The following is a 21,304-nucleotide window of genomic DNA, read 5'->3' as shown; positions in this document are numbered from 1 at the left end:
ATATAATTCTATACCGACGACAACAAGGACAACGATATAGATACTCAATCCCCACAAAGCCTGATTTGACGCAGGTGATATAGACAACCTTAACTGTACCAAAAGTCTTTCGGCCAAAGACTTTATTTGATATTCAATATTTGTTAGTGTTTATTTATTAGTTTATATTAATGAAGTAAGAAATTCTACATCAAGATATTTATTATTAGTATTTATTAATTTATTTATTAGTATTTATTAATGTAAAGTAATAAATTCTACACCAAGAAAGAGTAATTATTATTAATTTATTTATATTATATTATTTAGGCCTATATCTATAAACCTTTATAAAGGGTATTGGTTTTAAGAAATTAAACAACTTTTTGATTTCCATAATACCTTTCTTACTTCTATTGTTTTTTATACCTTCTCAAGTATCTACCGAAAGTACCCTTATCAAAAATTTAAACCCGCAAAACACACAACATTCTTCTCCTTCGCATTTTTCGATCACCACCACCGCCTTCATTTTATATTGTCCTTATCTTCTACCCGAGCGGTTACGTATAATAATAAGATGAAGATACAACCAAATTAAGTACCAAACACATTCCTTCCCTACCAACCAAACAGATTGGAATGGCGTCAGAGAAGGCGAAGGAGCTTGTTTCATCAAACCCTGTCGTTGTCTTCAGGTTTCTTTCCATTTCTCCTCTTCTTCATATTAATCATATCAAATTAATCGTATGTTTGTATATATGATGTTGGTGGTGATTTTTGGGCAGCAAATCGTATTGTCCGTACTGTGTGAGCGTCAAGGAGTTGTTGACTGGGGTTGGATCTTCCTTCAAAGTCATCGAGCTTGATCTTCAAAGTCAGTTCCCCCCTTTCCCTTTTTCTCTCTGTCTGTCTGTCTCTCTCTGTATATATATATATATATGAGTGTTTACTGTTAGGCTCAGACCACACTGGTCACATGTGAATATATCGAGCCGTTTTTGTGGTTCTCATTTTATCGTCTAACGAGGGAAAGTGCCCGCGCATGCGGCGGTGAGATGATATGGGTGATAGGTCATAGGAGGTGATAGAGCGTGATAGCCAAATGATTTATTCGTTGAAAGTATATCGAATGACATCTCTAATGAAAGAGCATGAAATTTTAAGAACACCCATACATTTTTTATAATTTATCGATATACGGTTTTTGAGATAAAAGATTTTGAATGAATTAGATGAATAAAATGATTTATGGAAGAGACAGAAAAAAATAAGTGGTTGAAATTTGAGTAGAGAGAAGAAAATGAGTGGTTGAGATTTAAGGGTATTATAGGTTTATTAAGTAAATATGTTTAAATTAGTGAATAAAGAAGAGGGGTATTTTAGGTACTTCAAATCATGAATTGAGATTTTCAAAAAGGGCAAAATGCTTTATAAGATAGTATAGATATAGATATGTATGCCGAAAACCTAATTGTATGTTATTCAGGCGTTGTTTCTTCCGTATTTAATTACTTTAATTTGGGTTAGGATTTTGAATTTGTTTAGAATGCGACTAAGTACTAACTAATGATAAGAAAAGAGCACTATTTTAGGTTTGGCCGTCGATTAAAAACTTTTAAAGTAAATGTGATTTTGTAAAATGTATACCGAAACTTGATTTGAACTGCATTACCATAATGATGTAGAGTTCCTATTAATTATTATTATGTTTGTCTAGTCAAGAAATAAGGGTTTACTATTGTCTGGTCCTGGTCTCTGGCCTTTAAATTTGTCTTAACAACTCCCACAACGTGAATGAATTCGTGATTGCAAACTTAGAGATGGCAAGGGAAAGAAAGCCCGATAACTTGTGAGCTTAATTCCTTGAGGCCTTAACAGACTTGCGCAGACCATGGACACGTTTGGTTCTTGCTTAAAATTGACTTAACATTTTGAGAGAATGAAGCTCATTGTCCTGGGTCAGTGGCCTTTACTTTTGTAAATAAACACATATTGAAGAAATTACTAGGGTTAAGTACTCGTATTTGGAGGTCCATAAGATTATACTGCTCATAGAAGAATAGAATGTGATATGCCGTCATTATGATTTTACTTTAGTACCTTACCTGTAAAGCGTCTTATATAATTATATGTATGTTCAAACTTCAAACCAACTGATTGAAAGCATCCTGTATGTTGGTGATTGTTCTAAACTTCATCAGCAAAAAATACTAATTAACTGTATGTATCCATTTCTGAAGGTGATGGTAAAGAGATGCAAGCAGCATTGCTTGAGTGGACTAAGCAACGAACTGTACCAAATGTGTTTATTGGTGGCAAGCACATTGGTGGCTGCGACAGTAAGGACTTTATCCTTTATCAATAACGTGTATCTAGTTTTTGTCGTATGTGTAACAGAATTTAATGTCCGAAGAATTTTACTGTAGGTACCGTGGCATTGCACCAACAAGGGAAGCTTGTTCCTCTGCTGACTGAAGCTAAGGCAATTGCTACCAAATCTTCTTAAAGAATTATGCTCATGGTATCTTTATAATAGTAATTATGAACTTTGTTGAATTATGTCTATGTATTGGCTCCCAAACTTATGGGGTTTGTGTAACCAATTGAAAACATTGCATTTGAATAATCAGTATTGAATCAGGATATATGCTTTATCTTATGCTACATCCCAAAGCTTGAGGGTCTTGGAACGTGTTTGTAATTTGCTTAGTTGACCTGAAAGCAGCCATGATTTCTTATGAGGCCTGTCTTGTTTGAATTAATCATTTTTTTGCTTACAAAACTCTGAACCGTGATAATAACCCTACATAAAACTTACTCAACTGAATTCTAGCAAAATAGTTAAAAGCATTAGTAGACCAAACATTTTAATTGAATGGTACACGGGGAGCTGATTCTCTATGGGTGTCTTGACATTGACTCTGCTTGAGTCAATGAGGCACAACGGCAAGGTCTTTAAGCATCTGCAGTAATTAAAAACCGAGAGTGGCAAATGGTTAAGTGAAAGGATCAATGGTATGGAACCGAAAAAGAAGTGTCTTTGCTTACATTTGAAACAGTGACCCAGCGGTCTAATGTCTTGAGAGCATTCCCTGATTGGTGTGTTTCATGAGCCACGGCCACCGCTTCAGCCAAGGTGCTCGCATGCCCACTCACCATAAGTGCCGCTGCTGCATTTAGGACCTGATTCATTTGTGTTGTATTTTTAGAGCACTTGATAGCTATATATTATTTTATCAGCCTGAGAAGACATACCAATGCATCTGCAATTGGTCCTCTCTCACCAGACAGTACACGTCTTAGAACCTCCGCATTGTATTTTGGGTTCCCACCTCGCAGGTCCTCAACCGTGCATTGAGGAATGCCAAAATCCACTGCAAAAGGTTAGGTTCCATAAATGTTAGGTTGCTGAGTCTGGTCTTGGCACGAGAGTAAAAACACCCAAAAGAAATCTTACATGGGTCAAAATGGAATTTCTTGATCTTTTCAGGTGTGACATCGAAAGCTATTCCAGGACCTATGTCATGTGTGATTAAACATGATGAAGTCTTGAGGTTTAAGTAGAGGTGCCAACATGGATGGGTTTGGGTTGCTGGGGTAACTAGTCAAATAGGTTGATTTTGTTTTACATGTCCCAATGGGTCAGGTTTACAGGCAACTCCTTTTAAAATTCTTCCATCTTTTCAGTTTTTTATTTTATTTAAATTAAGTACTTTGTGGTATTATGTAAACAATTGAACTAGAAAAGATTTATGAGGGCTGTAAAAAAAAAGAAGAGAGATTTAGCCATTTAGGAGGCTATACATCAGAAATAGACATTGGACTATTTTCAAGTTGTTTTACCCATATGACACCATTTGTTTCATTTGACACATTTAAGATAAACACAACCCAAATTGACCAATTCATAAGTATATGCTATTTATAGAGATAGGATCAAATACCGAGTGGGCTCATCTCGTCCAAACCGTCAGAATGAACCACTAGAGCTCTTTTCATGCCATATCTTTGGAGAGCTTTTGCCATTTTAGTAACCTACCATCAATTGTCAAAACATTTAACATCTTGTTTCTTACAAAGATTTGTTTCGGCAGCAAGACTTGGTTGTAATTGGTAAAATGCGGAAGTGCTTACCATATCTTCTTTGTACACCCCAACAACCGCAAAGGGAACCCGCGCAGGGTTGAGCAATGGACCCAGCACATTGAAAACGGTCTTCACTCCTAGCTTCTTCCGGACAGGTGCAACAATCTTCATTGCTGGATGATAGTTTGGAGACATCATAAACCCGATGCCCACTTCATTCAAACATCTCTTCACTCCCTATACCAAAACCATAGAGTTTACAGTAACTTTTAAGGTACGAGGTTGACCTGGAAGTCAAAATGTACTGTACATCTTTTCTTGAGCATAACCACATAAGTTGGGTGTATGGAGGAATGTACTAACCACGGCTTTCAAATTTATGTTGACACCAAGGGCTTCCAAAACGTCGGCACTTCCACAGGCAGAAGAACTGGATCGATTTCCTTGCTGCAGGGTAATCATCTGTTTTAATAATCGGTTTCCTTAAACCAGTTTCTTAAAAATTTTACTGGTACTAAAAGGTTGTGATATTCTAAAAGACTAATCTGGAAATTCCATTTGGTTTTGTTTGTTTTCTTTTCCTTTTAGCTATATATGGTTTCTCTTACTATTTCTTATATGTTTTTACTAAAGCATGTGGAACTTACATCTACAGATCTACTTATATTCACATAAATGTCACAATTGTTTCTTCTAGCACATACATAAGAAAAGAGAAATGAATATATTAACCTTGGCAACTTTTGCACCACAGGCAGCAGCAAGTAATGCAGCTCCGGTTGATATATTAATCGTGTTAGCCCCGTCGCCTCCTGTGCCTACAATATCCACTGCATACTCTATTCCTTCGACTTTCCGGCTGCATTTTATCATCGCCTTTGCTAACCCTACAATCTGTACCTCAGAAATAATGAGATCAATTGTATATGGTAACATTTTCAACAGAGTGTTGTCAGATTAGTGTTGCACAACATTGAAACAAGGCAGTGTTTTGAGGTGATTAGTATTGTTAGTATATGATCACGTAAAATGAACGTATGTCCAGAAATGATTTAAGCCTACGGGGTCACACGTCTTGACACGAATGTAACTATAATTAATTAATATATTAATGTAATTTATTAATTAATTAGATCACGAAAAACTAACGGTCGTCCGTTAAAATGTTAATAGTTAACGGTACTTAACTGACGGACTTAACGGAGGAGATAATTGTAATTAAGAGAACAATTAGGAAACCCTCTAGAATGTTCTAAGGGGGTGGACGGCCACAAGAAAGGAGAAGGAAGGGTTTTGAAAACCCTAAACTTTGTAAACAGGTTACCTAATCCTATAAATAGAGGTCTAGCCTAATTGTTTTTTAACACACAATTCTAAAGGTTTCTCAAAACCCTAAATCTCTCTCCTTCTCTCTCTTTTTCGGTCCTAGTGGCCGAAAATTCTTAACCCTCTCTTAGGGTTCTTGGTGATTCGATCAAAGCAAGTTAAAGGAGAAGTCAATCGTTGCCGGTTCGTGATCAAGTACTAGCATACATACATCCTTGTGTCGTGTGTGCAAACGTAGAGGGATTTACTTCAAATCCTCATAAAGTTTCTTACTTTTCATCTCCAATTAAAGGTACATGCTTTCTTTCTTGGTTAACCAATTAACTACATAGATCTATCTTCCGCTGCGTGCTTTGTGATTTGATTTGATAAATTGTTATATAACCCAACAGTGGTATCACGAGCCTACTATGTATGTTTCTTGATTACCAATTAAATCAAAACTTGAAGGGGGGTTAGGGTTCTTGAGATCTATAATTTTCGAATACATATGTATATATAATTAATTTTTGTAATTTAATTACATTATTTAAAGAAGAAACAAATAATGTTTAATATATATATATATATGGTTCAAAAATTTCCATAAAAAATAAAAAAAAATTGTTTTTTAATTTTTAGGGTTCCTAATCCAAGTTTTGATTAATTACATGTTTATGTGATAAATTGCATGTATATAATTGTGTACCTTTAATTTTAATTGTTAAAAAGAAGTAAAAATCATGAATTTTTCATGCAAGTTATTCATGATTATTACTTAGATATATTGATATGAAATCTTGATCATTAGGGTTAATTATGCTAGATAATTGAATGAATAACTGTGTGACAATGTGATTATGCTTTGTGAAATTTCCTGTTTGACACCAGTTCACTAAAAAAATCATAACTAATCAACCCAGTTCACTAAAAGCTCAAATTTTTACAGTAGATGCTTGACTCATAGGGCTACAACTTTAATGTTTTGTGCTAAGCCCAGTTCGGCCTTCTTCAAGTCCAGATTTGGTCGTGAAGCTGCTGGATTTTCCAGATCAGCATCTTGTAATTATGGTAGATAAATTTTGTTATAAATTTTTTGGCTTTCCAATCAAGGCAACTTGATGTATGTGGTCTCTTTTCATATGAAAGGGGAGTCAAATCTTATACCATAGTGACCAAAATTAGGTTGATTACCTTAATTGTTAAGTTGAATAATTAAGTAAGTTACCTTAATTGTTAAGTTGTATATTTAGTAACTTACCTTAATCATTATGTTGTAAATTTAGTAAGTTAATTTTGAAATTTTTATGAAAATTTTGTGCAAAATTGGTTTTGGAAAAGATAAACTTGACTAAACTATATCGTAATAATGATTTTGTTTATAAAATTGGTGCCCTAAAATCAAAAGATACACTGGCTCACCCATTTGAACGAACTCTAAGAGAGGTATAAGTCGGAGTGCATTAGCCTTCTAAAAGGGCGGGTTTTTAATTGCGTTCATCGCAAACCTTTGCCCTTGCGCTTCTTTGTGAGTTCAAATGGAGCTACCGAGCTCTTTTGGATTTAAAGGTAATAAAAATGAGTTTTATAAACATATTATGTTTAGAAGATATGCATGAATCTTCAAAACATAACTTTTTGATCACACATCAAATTGTATGACCCAATAAACTTAAGTCATTTGCTATCCAATTTGTAAAGGACACATGTGGCTGTTGTTTTACTCACTGGTACACAGTGGTGAAATGGCAGTTGCATGGCAAATCCCATTCACTGGTACACAGTGGTGGACAAATTTGCGTGTTCTTGGTTGGACGACTTAAAGCGAGTTAAGCGGTGAGACATTGACCCGTGGCAAAAGATGGGACAAAACATGACTACAAATCACTTGATGAATCAAGTTTCATTTTGTAGGTCCTATTCTTACTAGGAGTTGCACATGTAATGCAATTATTGATCGTCACTTACCTTTTGAGTTCAATCATTTCTAGCAGATCAACTAATGAAATGGTTGTATGTCAATTGGATCCTAGCCTTAATGAAATTAATTGTTTATTTTATAAACATTGGGTAATTAATTTCTTAAGGATTAATTATCGAAAATACTGATTTTTGAACTTAATCTGTTTTGTAGATGGCAATGAATCCTTCCACAAACACCAATGTTTTTCGGCAAAAGTTTGAAAGAAAAAATCTTTCTGGACCAAACTCCAATGATCTCATTCATAAGCCGAGAATGGTTCTAAATAGCTATGAAGTCCTTGATGAGGAGAGATCTGTTGTTCCGAGGATTGATGTTGCAACTAGTGAGTTAAGTGCATCCAATACCGTGTATGGAAAGCAAACTGAAATGAATTTGTATGAACTGCATAAAACAATTCATTGCTTACAACACGAGCAAGGAACACCGGTTGGACCTCATGTACTAAAAATGAACATGTACTTTGAGGAATTGGAAAGGTTAAATCATGCTTATGCTCCCCTGATTATGATTAGGATAATCCTCAAGTCTTTTTCTAAGGATTTTGTGAGCAACTATCATATAGCACGAATAATACCGTTGCTGAACTTCATGCTATGATAAGTGAGTATGAAAAGATGCTTCCAAAGAAATTTCCAACACCCCAAGTTCGTGCAACCAAGGGGGAAGAGTCCAGAAAAGAAAACAACCAATCGCTAAGGGCAATGCAATGCCTCTAACGAAAATGGGTACACCGGCTAAAGACCAGTCCTGTCATCATTGTAATGAAGTCGGGCACTGGAAGAGGAACTGTCCTAAGTGTCTTGCCGAGTTGAATGTGAAGAAGAAGCAAGCTAGCAGTGCTAGTACTTCAGGTATCTTCACTATTGAATTATTTTCCTTAACTAAGCGCAAATCATGGGTGTTGGTGCTTACATGGTTTAATACTTTTATAATGCACACCTTAGTTTTGATGATGATTGAGAACATGCCACATGAAAGTAAGTGTTATATATAATTGATCATACGTATATTCTTACATGCTTCAACATCCTTCTAAATAACGATTAATAAAGACACAATGTAGCACTATCTATAGCGTCGATCATTGTGTGGCGTGCCATAATATTATATGGAATGTGTAAAATGGTATTAATAATGATTTGGGCATACATACGTTAATTAGGAACCTAAAACGTTGAAAACGTCAAGTTTGAGTTTTGTGTAGTACTTCATCGAAAAACCCTGGCACGGCCTCACTTCAGAGCACGGCTCCAGAGGACGACCTCATGTCCTGTAAGAGCCGTGCTCCTTCTGTCCTAATGTTAGTTTTTCACCGAGCCTTCGTTGCATACTTCCGTGGCTCCAAACTTGTTCTATAACCATATATTGATGTTCTAAGATGTTTGGATTTGACAAATCTCAAAAATAACAACTTTCGTTTTTCATCAAATTTGAGGTCGAAATATTTTCTAAGCATCATGGAGCACGGCTCTTGTTCAGAGCACGGCTCCAGAGGACGGCTCTTGCAGGATCAGAGGCCGTCCTCTCACTGTCCAAATCGAAGACATTTACCGAGCGTTCGTTACTTATGTTCATGACTTGATACTTGATACTAAGTCTCATTTTATCATCCTAAGGTGTTTGCAAGTGTCAAATTACAAATCTAAACACTTTGATTTTTCACCAAAATTTGGAGGCCAAATTTTTTCTAAGTGTTGAAGGTCAATAAAAGTCAAGATTGTTGGAATGGTCAAAATTGGTCAAGAACTTATATATATCTGATTTGTATTTGAAGTTAGTGGGATTTTGTTTCATTTCCATAACACATCTTGTGATTTTCTCAATCCCCATCCATCCTCAATTGGTAAGCATCTTCCACTCTTTCTCTCTTTGTATTTAGAAGGTAATATTGGTTTAGATAAGTTATTGTTGTAGTGGAGAGTGCATGGGAGGAAATCAAGGCTTTTTGTAGATCTCTAGGTATAGCACGACTCTTGTTTGAAGCACGACTCTTGTGCCATGGAGGACGACCTCAGTTAAGAGTCGTCCGGGTCAAACGGTCATAAAGCATTCTTTGACTATAAAATGAAGACTTGGGCTTATTTGCACCTCACCTCTTGCATCTACAACTCCTGGAAAAACTCATACATACATTTCCAATCTCATATCATTGATTATTAGCAAGAGTGTCAAATTTGTAGTGATGATAATATTTGTGTAATATTGAGAGCCTACAAATTGGGTATTCAATTACACTAGTGAGTGTGATTGTTGTGTATTCTCTTGAAGTGTCAATAGCTTGTGTTTTCCTAGTGGTTAGGCAACTTTGTATCTTGAAGTGTCAAGATCATTTGGGTGTAAATTAAACTCTAGTGGTTAGAGTTGGGAAAATTCTTGAAGTGTCAAGAATTGAAGATCTCCTAGTGGTTAGGAATCATTGGTGTGTCTTGAAGTGTCAAGACTTGGTATTCCTAGAGATTAGGAGTTGTTGGTTCGTATTGAAGTGTCAAGATTGTATTGCGGACTCTCCACCGGTTTTGGAGAAAGATAGTGCTACAAAATCTCGATTGTGAATCGAGGAGTGGATTAAGGCGGATTAGTTAACATCCGACCCCAACCACTATATATCGTGGTGTTCATGTGGTGATATACTTTCTTACCCTTATCTTCTTATTATTGTTCATTATCTTGTTATCATATTTGCTTCTCAAGGATTCAATTGGTTATTATTGCTACAAGTGTTAACTTCTTTGTTGTTCAAATCATGCAAGTTTTGTAACTAGTAAGTCAAGATTGATTATTAATCAAAAAGTTTTGTTAACCAAATTAAAAATCGGGTACAACCTATTCACCCTCCCTCTAGGTTGCAATGGGTTTATGACACTGGCTGTGGAACTCATATTTGTAATGAATTACAGGCACTTAGGAAAAGGAGGAAGCTGAAGCCCGGAGCTTTGCAGTTGGTCGTAGGCAATGGTCTACCAGCACCTGTTGAAGCTATTGGAGAATATCATTTAGTTCTTTCTTCCGGTTTAATTATTGTTCTAGACAATTGTCATTATGCACCATCTATTACTAGAGGTGTCGTTTCAGTTTCTTTGTTGAAAGACAACGGATTCATTAATGTTTTTAATGATATTGGTATTTCAGTGTCTAAAAATAATGTTCATTATTTTGATGCTATTGCTTATGATGGCATTTATAAAATTGATATGCGTGGTTGTGATTCAAATAATTCAATGTATAATGTTAGCAAAAGAGCCAAGACTGACTTGGACTCTACTTATCTTTGGCACTATCGTCTTGCACACAATGGCAAAAATCGCATTGAAAGACTTCAACGTGAAGGGATCTTAAAATTAAATGATGAATCATTTGATAAATGCGAGTCATGTGTTTCCGGCAAGATGACAAGAAAAATTTTTAAGCATACGCCAGAAAGGGCTAAAGATCTTCTTGGACTCATTCATACTGATGTTTGCGGCCCATTTAGACATGTGTTAAGGAAAGGAGCTAGCTACTTCATAACTTTTACGGATGATTTCAGTCGTTATGGTTATGTTTACTTGCTTAAACATAAACATGAAGTGTTTGAAACATTCAAAGAGTTCAAAAATGAAATAGAAAATCAACTCGGTAAAACCATCAAGATTCTTCGTTCGGATCGAGGTGTTGCATACTTAAGCCAAGAGTTTAAGGATTATCTGAAAGCGTGTGGAATTGTCCAACAACTTACTCCTCCATACACTCCTCAGCATAATGGAGTGTCTGAAAGGAGAAATTGAACCTTGCTAGACATGGTGAGATCAATGATGACCCTTAAGACTCTCCCATTTTCATTTTGGGATTATGCTCTAGAGACTGCTGTACGCATTCTCAATATGGTTCTAACCAAGAAGGTTGACAAGACGCCATATGAATTATGGCATGGAGATGTCCCCAATTTGTCTTACTTAAGAGTCTGGGGATGTGAGGCACTTGTGAAACGCGATACGCCTGACAAACTTGAACCTAGAACTACTAAGTGCATCTTTGTCGGATACCCTAAGGAAACGATGGGTTACGACTTCTATGATCCCGTCAAAAACACTGTTCGCGTTGCTCGATATGCTGAATTCTTTGAAAAGAAATTAGCTCAAGAGAACAGTGGGAGGGTTGTAGAACTTGATGAGACTCAAGAGGAAGATGTGTCACCTACTGAAACTCCTAGCAATCACCAACTTGGGGTGTGGGGGGGGGGGGGGGAATGTTCAAGTGATGAACCTCAGGTTGATGATAATGAAGCGATTCCACTTCATAGGTCCGAAAGGACAAGACGTCCTACTGACAGATTATGTCAGATGGTAGAAGAAGACGTTTTAGGAGATCTCGATGAGCCTCCGAATTTCAAAGCTGCATTATCAGATCCGGAATCTGACAAATGGCTTGAAGCTACGAAGGTGGAAATGAAATCCATGAAAGACAATTAAGTCTGGAGCTTGGTTAATCTTCCACAAAATGCTCAAACTGTTGGGTGTAAGTGGATCTTCAAGAAGAAGACGGACATGGATGGAAATATAAACACCTATAAAGCTCGTCTCGTGGCGAAAGGTTATACTCAACATTTCGGTGTTGACTATGATGACACCTTTTCTCTAGTTGCGGACATTAGAGCTATTAGGATTCTCTTAGCCATAGTTGCGTACTATGACTTTGAGATATGACAAACAGATGTTAAGACTGCCTTCTTAAACGGTTACTTGGATGAAGAAGTCTATATGGATCAACCTGAAGGTTTTATTGATCCAAAACATCCCAACAAAGTATGCAAACTTCAAAGGTCCATTTATGGACTAAAGCAAGCATCAAGAAGTTGGAATAAGCGGTTTGATGAAGAAATGAAAAAGTTTGGTTTCGTTCAAAATCCCGATGAGCCATGTGTATATCGCAAAGCTAGTGGGAGTAATGTTACTTTCCTTGTCTTGTATGTTGATGACATATTGATCATAGGAAAACACATTCCAATGTTGCAAGATGTTAAATCCCATCATGGAAAGTGTTTTGCCATGAAAGATTTAGGAAAAGCAGCATTGATTCTTGGAATCAAGATCTACCGAGATAGATCAAAGCGATTAGTTGGACTAAGTCAAAGTGCTTATATTGATAAGGTCTTGAAGCGATTCAAGATGGAGAATTCTAAGCATGGGTTTATACCTATGCAAGAAGGACTTAGTTTATCTGTCAAACAGGGTGCTACTACACCTAATAAGGTGGAGCGTATGCGTAGAGTCCCTTATGCTTCGGCTGTGGGATCTATTATGTATGCGGTTAGATGCACTAGACCCGATGTGGCGTTCGCGCAAAACATTGTTAGCCGATATCAACGAAATCCCGGTGAAAGTCACTAGACTGCTGTTAAAAACATTCTGAGTACCTACGAGCTACTAAAGATATGTTTTTGGTGTATGGAGGAAATCCAGACTTAGAGCTCAAAGTGACCGGATACTGTGATGCTGGATTTTAAACTGATAAAGATGATACAAAGTCTCAATCAGGATTCGTCTTCATTCTTAACGGAGGTGCTTTGGACTAGAAAAGCAAGAAGAAAACCACAGTTGCTATGTCTGCAACAGAGTCTGAGTACATTGTCGCCTCAGAAGCCGCAATGGAAGCAGTCTGGATAAGGAAGTTCATTAGCGGGCTTTACGTGATCCCCTCAAATGACTTACCCACTGATATGTACTGTGATAATACTGGTGCATTAATCATTGCCAACGAACCCGGAGTTCAGAAAGGTGCCAGACATTATACTAGACAATATCACTATGTTCGTAAGCAGATCGAACTAGGGGAGATCAAATTACTCAAAGTTCACACAGATTTTAACTTAGCTGATCCTTTCACAAAAGTTTTGTCAAGGCCCAAGCTTGAAAGGCATGCCGAGGGCATAGGACTTAAGTTAGCTAGTTATCTCATGTAAATCTGTTGTTTCAGTATTTGGATAAGGGATGTTAAACAATTTATATTTTCCATAATGAAATAAAGTACTTGATATGTTTGATTTCATTTAATATTAAATTGTGTCCTATATTTGCATGTTTAATCCTTGAATATTCTATTAAATATTCTAAATTGTCAATTGTCGATTAATTATATGGGAATATAATTAAACTAAGACAAATCTGAGTGATTGGTTATATTTTTGGAATATATAATAGATGGTCCCACCAAACTCACATGATATCCATAGTTGATGCATATCGGACTACCCCACTAACGAATTATCACTTTATGGATCGACGTCATTAAGTGAAATTCGTAAATGGTTACTTTATCTACCCTTAGACTTGAGATACAAGCAGGTCATCATGTATGAATTGCACTTACTTGATATAGTTCTAACTCTCCTGAATAAGGGAGTACATAAAGGGCTATTTTCAGTAAGTGTGGTGAAATATGATGACTGACACGTGTAGTCAATATAGGATTTGTTCCTTCAACTTGAAAGTTGAAGTATGATACCATTTGGCGCCCTCATTAGACTAATTAAGATGTTTGCATGTCCGTGCCCAAATAAATCCAGATTGTTCTCGATTATATTTGGTAATCATTAATTAGTTATAGAATGAGAAACAGAATCGTTAAATAAGGAAATGACCTTGATCCATATTGATATTTAACAAGGTATCTGAACAAAGGGATAAATAAATGCCTTAACCATTTAAATATACTTTAAGAAACTATACTTAAATATTTCTGGGAGCATTGGCGTGTTGCTAGACGCTAACCAATGTTATTACTTTCATTTATTACGAGCTCAAGTGGGAGCTGTTAGTGTAGATCACGTAAAATGAACGTATGTCCAGAAATGATTTAAGCCTACGGGGTTATACGTCTCGACACGAATGTAACTGTAATTAATTAATATATTAATGTAATTTATTAATTAGTTAGATCACGAAAAACTAACGGTCGTCCGTTAAAATGTTAATAGTTAACGGTACTTAACTGACGGACTTATCGGAGGAGATAATTGTAATTAAGAGAACAATTAGGAAGCCATCTAGAATGTTCTAAGGGGGGACGGCCACAAGAAAGGAGAAGGAAGGGTTTTGAAAACTCTAAACTTTGTAAACAAGTTACCTAATCCTATAAATAGAGGTTTAACCTAATTGTTTTTTAACACACAATTCTAAAGGTTTCTCAAAACCCTAAATCTCTCTCCCTCTCTCTCTTTTTCGGTCCTAGTGGCCAAAAATTCTCAACCCTCTTTTAGGGTTCTTGGTGATTCGATCAAAGCAAGTAAAAGGAGAAGTCAATCGTTGTCGGTTCGTGATCAAGTACTAGCATACATACATCCTTGTGTCGTGTGTGCAAACGTAGAGGGATTTACTTCAAATCCTCATAAAGTTTCTTACTTTTCATCTCCAATTAAAGGTACATGCTTTCTTTCTTGGTTAACCAATTAACTACATAGATCTATCTTCCGCCGCGTACTTTGTGATTTGATTTGATAAATTGTTATATAACCCAACAAGTATGACTTGCTGTTAACAAAATAAGATAATTAACTCCAAAATAGTGATTAGTGAAGATAACACTGAACGTTAGACTTTTTTATCGATTTTTTTTTTCCTCTAAGTTTTTGGCTTTTTGCTATATAGAATTTTAGATACATGATTACTATAAGTCATATCAGAAACCAGCTTGAGATTACCTCTTCAAAAGTTTCTCCTTTGGCTCTAAGCAGTACAAGGAAAGCACTGATCATAGCTTGACTACCATCTTCCAGTAACAACTCTAAGGATGTTTCAGCCTCCTTTTCACTTAAATCCTCACAATCCAACAACTTCTCCATCAACTGCAACGACAAAAATAACAAAATACGCGACATGGTATTGTAAGTTGAAAGAGTACCCTTTTGTCACTATTCTCTTAGATTTAACGCTGCATCACTTGGATTCGTACAAATACAACACATATAAAGCTATTACATTCAAAGGAGTACCAACCTCCTTTGGAAAAGATACAGACAAATCTGACTGTGAGCAATATAACCGAGGGTTGGTAGCTAAAACGTTCAAATTCTTCCATGGACGAGATGATGCGCTTTGGATCCGAGGCAGTAATTTGCAAATGGTATTAGGGTGGTGAAAAATTGAAGTGCAAGGAAACAGAAATGCCATTACTGCAAGTGTTTTATGAAACTGAATTATTATGTACCAACAAAATTTAAGTCTTTTGCACTATATTGTTAGTCTTTTGAGCATTAATGCTATTTCAACTGCCAACCATTACTCATCAAATGTTATTAGATAATTTACAAATGTTATCAAATATGAGATGAATCACGACCATATCTGCTAGGTTACTAACTGAACAACTATGACACTGCCTGAATTTTTTTTCTATGATTTTTTTGTTTTTATTTATTTGTACTTTGTTAGTTTGTTACGAGTATTATTCTTATTTTCTTTAGGGACGGTGTATTGCTTCGTGACTCCTTCCCCTTTTTCTATCCCTCCTCATCTTCTACCCAATAACAAGTGTGAGCTTAGAGTACATCAAGAGGACTTGTCGAGATACGGCCAAATCAAGTCGAAGCTTATCTTAAAATTGTTAAATGGAGCTCAACGAGGTCGGTTCCTATGCAAACGGTTTCATTTGATTGAAAAAATCGAACCAAATATTTGTATAATAATGTGCATTGTCATTTATTTTCAATAAATTACAATAAAAATTGTAAAGAATCCCCAACTTTGATATCATTCAATCAATGTCACAATATATGCTCTATCACATTTTGATCCGAGCAAGAATGAATGTATTAATGAGGAAGGAACCCGCACTTCAAAAGGATGTGCAGCACGTATGAACACTTTTTTGCTATGTATTCTCTTGCGTCTAAGCATATTGTACCAACATCAACAACCATTCTGGTTCGGGTGCTACAGCTGAACAAGTGAAATCTTGTCGGAAATATATTATCTGAGACATTGATATGACTCAGGAAACCATTTAGCCAATATGCGATACTTCATTTCCACAATGAGTGCATAGATATAATAGCATGGGAGATGCAATAATGCAACAATTAGGTACCTGCAAATGAAAGAAACGATGAGTAGAAATATCTTAACAACCTGCAAATGAAAGAAACGATGAGTAGAAATATCTTAACATAAAGATAAGAATATACTCTGTCAGTTCATGAAATTATATGTCGTTGAGTTTTAATAGATACCCTAAAATGACAAAGCTGGAAAGGAATTTATCAAAACAAACGATATCAGCATTGTTCATCCTTTTAGACTACTACGGCAAAAAAGTAGATATAGATTTACCGTTACCTGGAGGGAATGTTGTGTTCTCATGGAATACTCAACCCAAAAGAACATTTTTACGCCTTTGGAGAGGGCACAATCAAGGTAATATTTGACTCGAGACATCTTTAAGAAAGTTAGTTGACTAATCACAAAGTAGGGTTATCTTATTGACCAAACGGTACTTATGTTCTACTTGTAATGATTATAACAGGCAAACTGTGCTATTAATATGAAAACTTTCCCAAAAACGAAAATGTTGTAGATTTCATTAGCCCTGATCAAAAAAGTAAGTCCTGATCTTTTAGACCAGATAACATTTCAAACTATAAAATGAGACATACAAAAGGTTTGAAACAGAGAACGGCATTGGATCATGAGGAGATTGTATAAATGATTCACCTCTAGGCATTTTAAAAAATCATCTGCATAACATAATGGCATTATTTTAATCACCCTGCTATTATTTGTATGTTTGAGAGTACTCACCATAATGGAGACAATTTCATGGATAAGTCAAGAAAGGGGTACGGCCACCTGGAAAAGAGAAGTATGATATAAGACGATCATAACTCATAAGACAAAATTGTGTGGACACTGGCACTAGATGAAAGAGAAAATATACCAAGTTTCGACAGTGGCATGTACGGCCCAGTTAAAGATCACATATAAGGCCGTAAGAAAGATGAAGTATGAAATTCTGAACCATGGGAATCGCTGAAACAAGGTTTCAAAAGATGAAATATTACAATCTAGAACAAACTAAAGAAGAAAGAAAGAAAACATATAAATGGTTGGGAAAATTACCAAGCTATTCAAGGCTGTTTCACCAAGAAGAAAAACAAGATTAAGCGTATGTGCAAGAACTGTCAGCTGGCATAAGAATGAAAAACAGAAAAACATATATAAGAAAATTTAAAAGGATAGAACCGTGTTTCATTTCTAAAAAAATAGTTGCAAAACACTATTATAAAATCCAGTATATACATCTTTTAAAAACCATACTAGAAATAAAAAATGAGTTACGAAATGAACTGAGAACGTAAACAGTTAATGATCAGAGAATGCAAGTGCTCACAAAACTCATTGGATATTCATTGATGGTAAGAAATGGGACCATCACAAGCCAATAAACAGAATCTGTTAGCATTGATGCCCCAGCAACCATCTGCATACAACAAGCAATTAAATTTTCAGAAACAACATTATCACGGTATGTAGATTACACATTAAACATGTTATATTTGTAAATTTCTCGTTAACAAAAATAACAAAACAAGGCAGGACTTATTTATGAACCTATGTTATCAATTTCGGTGAAATTTTGGTTTTCGGTGGTGGGACATAATTTCGGTATTGAATTTCGGTTTAGATATCGTTTCCGAAATTTTCGGTGGTTTTGACCGAAATTTGACGAAATACCACCGAAATTTCCGAAATTTCAGTGAATTCTGTTTCAGCACTTCCAGGTTTTTTCTTTTACTCTTATTTATGTATATATATAAATATATATATATATAATATTAGAATTCCCGAAATACCACCGAAATATCACCGAAAAAAACGATATTTCGTATACCAGTCCGTGACCGAAACACCGAAATTTATGTCCTTGACTACTTAGTTATGAACCCTCAGAAAAACCATTAAAACAAACAGAAACAAATGGAGATGCATTTTGTTCTGTTTAAAGATTATCAAACTTCCATATGTTTGATATACCTGAAAAAGTATTTGAAATACATATCCCCAAGAAGCAGCACTTTGCAAAAAACAATTTTGTCCATGTTGACTTGATGCATTCTCCAAATCTTCATGGTTGAGTGGCGCATAAATTGCTTGTTGTGAATCTATATCTAACCTACTGACAGTAACTTTCTTGTGCTGCCGAAACAATCCATAGGCTGAGAGCAACGATCCAAACTGCAAAAGAACTTGAAAACATTTGTAAGAACAAATAAGTTAAAATTCATGGCAAGGCTTATGAGCTTGACAAAATGCAAATCATCTCATATGATATAACTACAGAAGTACAGCATTTTTGACTGACACAAAAACTTGAAGGAAAAAAAAGACATACCGCAAAATAGATTATAACCAATGTGAACGTCCACCTATAAAACAAAAATAGGAGCAAAATTACTAACTTGCAGTATGAACATGCATATTATCAACCACCCATCCATAATTATACTTTGCAAATGGACCAGTTATGCTGGTTGGATTACATGTCATAACGGGTTTAGGTTAACCCACAAGCTTTATTATTTCTTCCATTCCTTATAAGTTGTTATGCCTAAGAATAATATTACTAAAGCTAAGATATTATGATAATAATCCAAATTGTCAACATGAAACTACTTAAGAGGCCATAAGCATTATGATTACACTTCGGACAACTTACAACTCTTTCGACCACTTTTTCTTGGCTAAGTTTTTGACTTCACACACTTGTATAGTTAGAGATAAACCATAACCCAAATTAGCCCATCAATAGGTACATGCACTGTAAAGTGCCAACTCTAATGTGCTTATACACTTGTTAAAACAAAAAGCATAATGACTTACTGAGTATAGTAGTAAAATAAATCAGTCCCCTGTTGAGCTACATCTGCGGTACAAGCAGTAAAAAGTACACAAAATGCAACGATCCGGAAAACCAGTAACCAAGCAGGGTGAATCTCCTTGACACATGGCATCCATGCTTCACGATCATACAACGACCAATCCCTTTCTAACCATGTTTCCTCTTTGTACGTTTTTAAATCATGTGTAACTTCATATCTCCAAATCAAAATTATTGCTATAACTACGGGACTAAAAACCCATATTATACATAGTACGAATTTCCAGTTCATCCAATAATCCAGGCTAGTAGTATCATCACTATGCAAAGGAAACACCATCCTGTAAAAACTGTTTATGAGATTCGTCATCTAATATTTTGGCCTATAGAAAACACCACCTTTAGAATAAGGCAACCATTGATTCCTAAATTAACCAAATTGCAAAAAAACATCATACTACTAAGCATTCAATTAGAAGACTGACAAAGTGACAAGTAAACACACGCAGACCTCCTAACATCAAGCCATGTGCAAATAGGCCTCATTCTATGGAATGTAGGAAGGGCCCTAGTGCTTCTATGTGTTCCCTGCCTGGACCCATCGGCCCTCACTCGAGAAAGATATTTAACGTTGATAGACCTGGAACCTTGATGCACCTATATGTTTGTTACACTATGATGCACCTGACTTTATGTGCAACTCTTTGATGCATCACTCAGTTCAGTTCAGGTGCATCACAATGAGACTATAGGGGTATGACATGCCTACTCAATACATCCAAGCCTAACAATAAAAAAACCATATGAAAATTTTCATGTATTGAGTATGACATGTCATACCCCTATAAGTCTCATCAGCTTAAATGTTTTGGTATATCTGCCATAAACCTCGTGTAAATATTGTGTTATGTTTATAAATGTTTGCTAGGGTGAAAACCTTTTACCCCAAAAAAAATATGCAATCAGGTACATCAAAGTGTATCCATAGATGTTTCAAATAGTAAAAATCATAGTTTTACTCTTTGATGTACCTAACTTACTCTTTAGTTAGGTGAGTGTAAACCGTAGGAGTATCAAACAGTAAAAATCATATTGTACTCTTTGATGCACCTTAAGTGCAGCAAAAAGCCTCTTTTAAGTGGCTTAGCACGGGTTAAGGCCTTAACGTATGGTGTTTCCTCCTTCCCACACACACAAACACTCACACACACATATACGGTCAGGTTCTTGTGATAACATGAATTCAAATGATTATTTGGCAATGGTAGCCTAGTGGCGTGGGATGCAGCATAAAACCAAAGAGCCAAAGAGGTCCAAATCCTGACCCCATTTCCCTTTAACCATACTAAGAACTTCATTTTGTAAAGCCAACAAAGGGGTTTGGAACGTCAAATAAAACCCTAAACCCCGTGTGTCCTTTTGGCACCAACTGACCCTTCCCTAACGAACCAGCCGAAGCATCGTTCAACCTGTGTTGTTCTCTATGAGTACCAACCTATGGTGTGAGCTCGGATTCGAAACCCTGACCTATTTCAACAAAAGTCCTACATAGGAGTCCCACAAAGCATCCGTGAAGGGGGGAATCAATGCCGGTTGATCTAAGACCAACCGGCTCATCTGGTAAATTGATACAAAGGTTAGTAAACTACATACTTGATACTTTACTTATTTAATCAAGCATAATCCATAAGAAATTGTTAATTTTATAGAAAGTAACTAAGTAATGCCCAATGTCGTCTTCCACGGGTTTTGGGTCCCAATACCTCGACGGTGCATGGAGAAGGTTAAGATGTAGACCGCCTTACCCCTGCCACGACGGTGTACTTACCCCTACCACGACGGTGTAGAGAGGCCCAAGAAATTGTTAATTTTATGTTCACACTTAATCACAATTAATATATACACATACATATGTATACATATACATAATATAGTCGAGCCTTAATCATACAGTACATTAACATCAAATTGAAATCAAACATATATATATATATAAATTCAATCGAAATGATTTGTGAGCTTAAGTAAGTGTGGAAAATGTGAAACACAAAAGAAAAAAGTAAAGAGTACCTTGTTTGAATTTTAAAGAGCAGAGAAGAT

General features: G+C 35.9%; 3 protein-coding genes across 3 annotated transcripts; 1 reads left to right on the top strand and 2 right to left on the bottom strand.

Annotated features, from left to right (window-relative positions):
• Positions 1-565: 565 nt before the first annotated feature.
• LOC122590318 (glutaredoxin) lies at positions 566-2,641 on the top strand. Its single transcript, XM_043762637.1, has 4 exons — positions 566-677; positions 768-856; positions 2,223-2,321; positions 2,409-2,641. The coding sequence occupies exons 1-4, from the start codon at positions 622-624 to the stop codon at positions 2,486-2,488; spliced, it is 324 nt and encodes a 107-aa protein (XP_043618572.1). The 5' UTR covers positions 566-621; the 3' UTR covers positions 2,489-2,641.
• Positions 2,642-2,734: 93 nt separating this feature from the next.
• On the bottom strand, positions 2,735-15,520 carry LOC122590317 (anthranilate phosphoribosyltransferase, chloroplastic-like). Its single transcript, XM_043762636.1, has 10 exons — positions 15,328-15,520; positions 15,033-15,176; positions 4,801-4,962; positions 4,432-4,515; positions 4,117-4,305; positions 3,927-4,017; positions 3,440-3,499; positions 3,238-3,356; positions 3,031-3,165; positions 2,735-2,945 (listed from the first exon to the last, which is right to left on the bottom strand). Exons 1-10 carry the CDS (start codon positions 15,499-15,501, stop codon positions 2,913-2,915), a joined length of 1,191 nt encoding a protein of 396 aa, XP_043618571.1. The 5' UTR covers positions 15,502-15,520; the 3' UTR covers positions 2,735-2,912.
• Positions 15,521-16,004: 484 nt separating this feature from the next.
• On the bottom strand, positions 16,005-20,716 carry LOC122589289. The gene is made up of 9 exons (XM_043761565.1): positions 20,700-20,716; positions 19,207-19,545; positions 18,719-18,752; positions 18,361-18,561; positions 17,717-17,806; positions 17,446-17,511; positions 17,264-17,355; positions 17,128-17,175; positions 16,005-16,417 (listed from the first exon to the last, which is right to left on the bottom strand). Exons 2-9 carry the CDS (start codon positions 19,542-19,544, stop codon positions 16,300-16,302), a joined length of 987 nt encoding a protein of 328 aa, XP_043617500.1. The 5' UTR covers position 19,545; positions 20,700-20,716; the 3' UTR covers positions 16,005-16,299.
• Between the last annotated feature and the right edge of the window lie 588 nt (positions 20,717-21,304).

Source organism: Erigeron canadensis, chromosome 2, assembly GCF_010389155.1.
Source record: "Erigeron canadensis isolate Cc75 chromosome 2, C_canadensis_v1, whole genome shotgun sequence".
Classification (NCBI taxonomy): Eukaryota; Viridiplantae; Streptophyta; class Magnoliopsida; order Asterales; family Asteraceae; genus Erigeron; species Erigeron canadensis.
The sequence above is the reverse complement of the archived record's forward strand: the minus strand, read 5'-3'. Positions and strand labels throughout refer to the sequence as shown.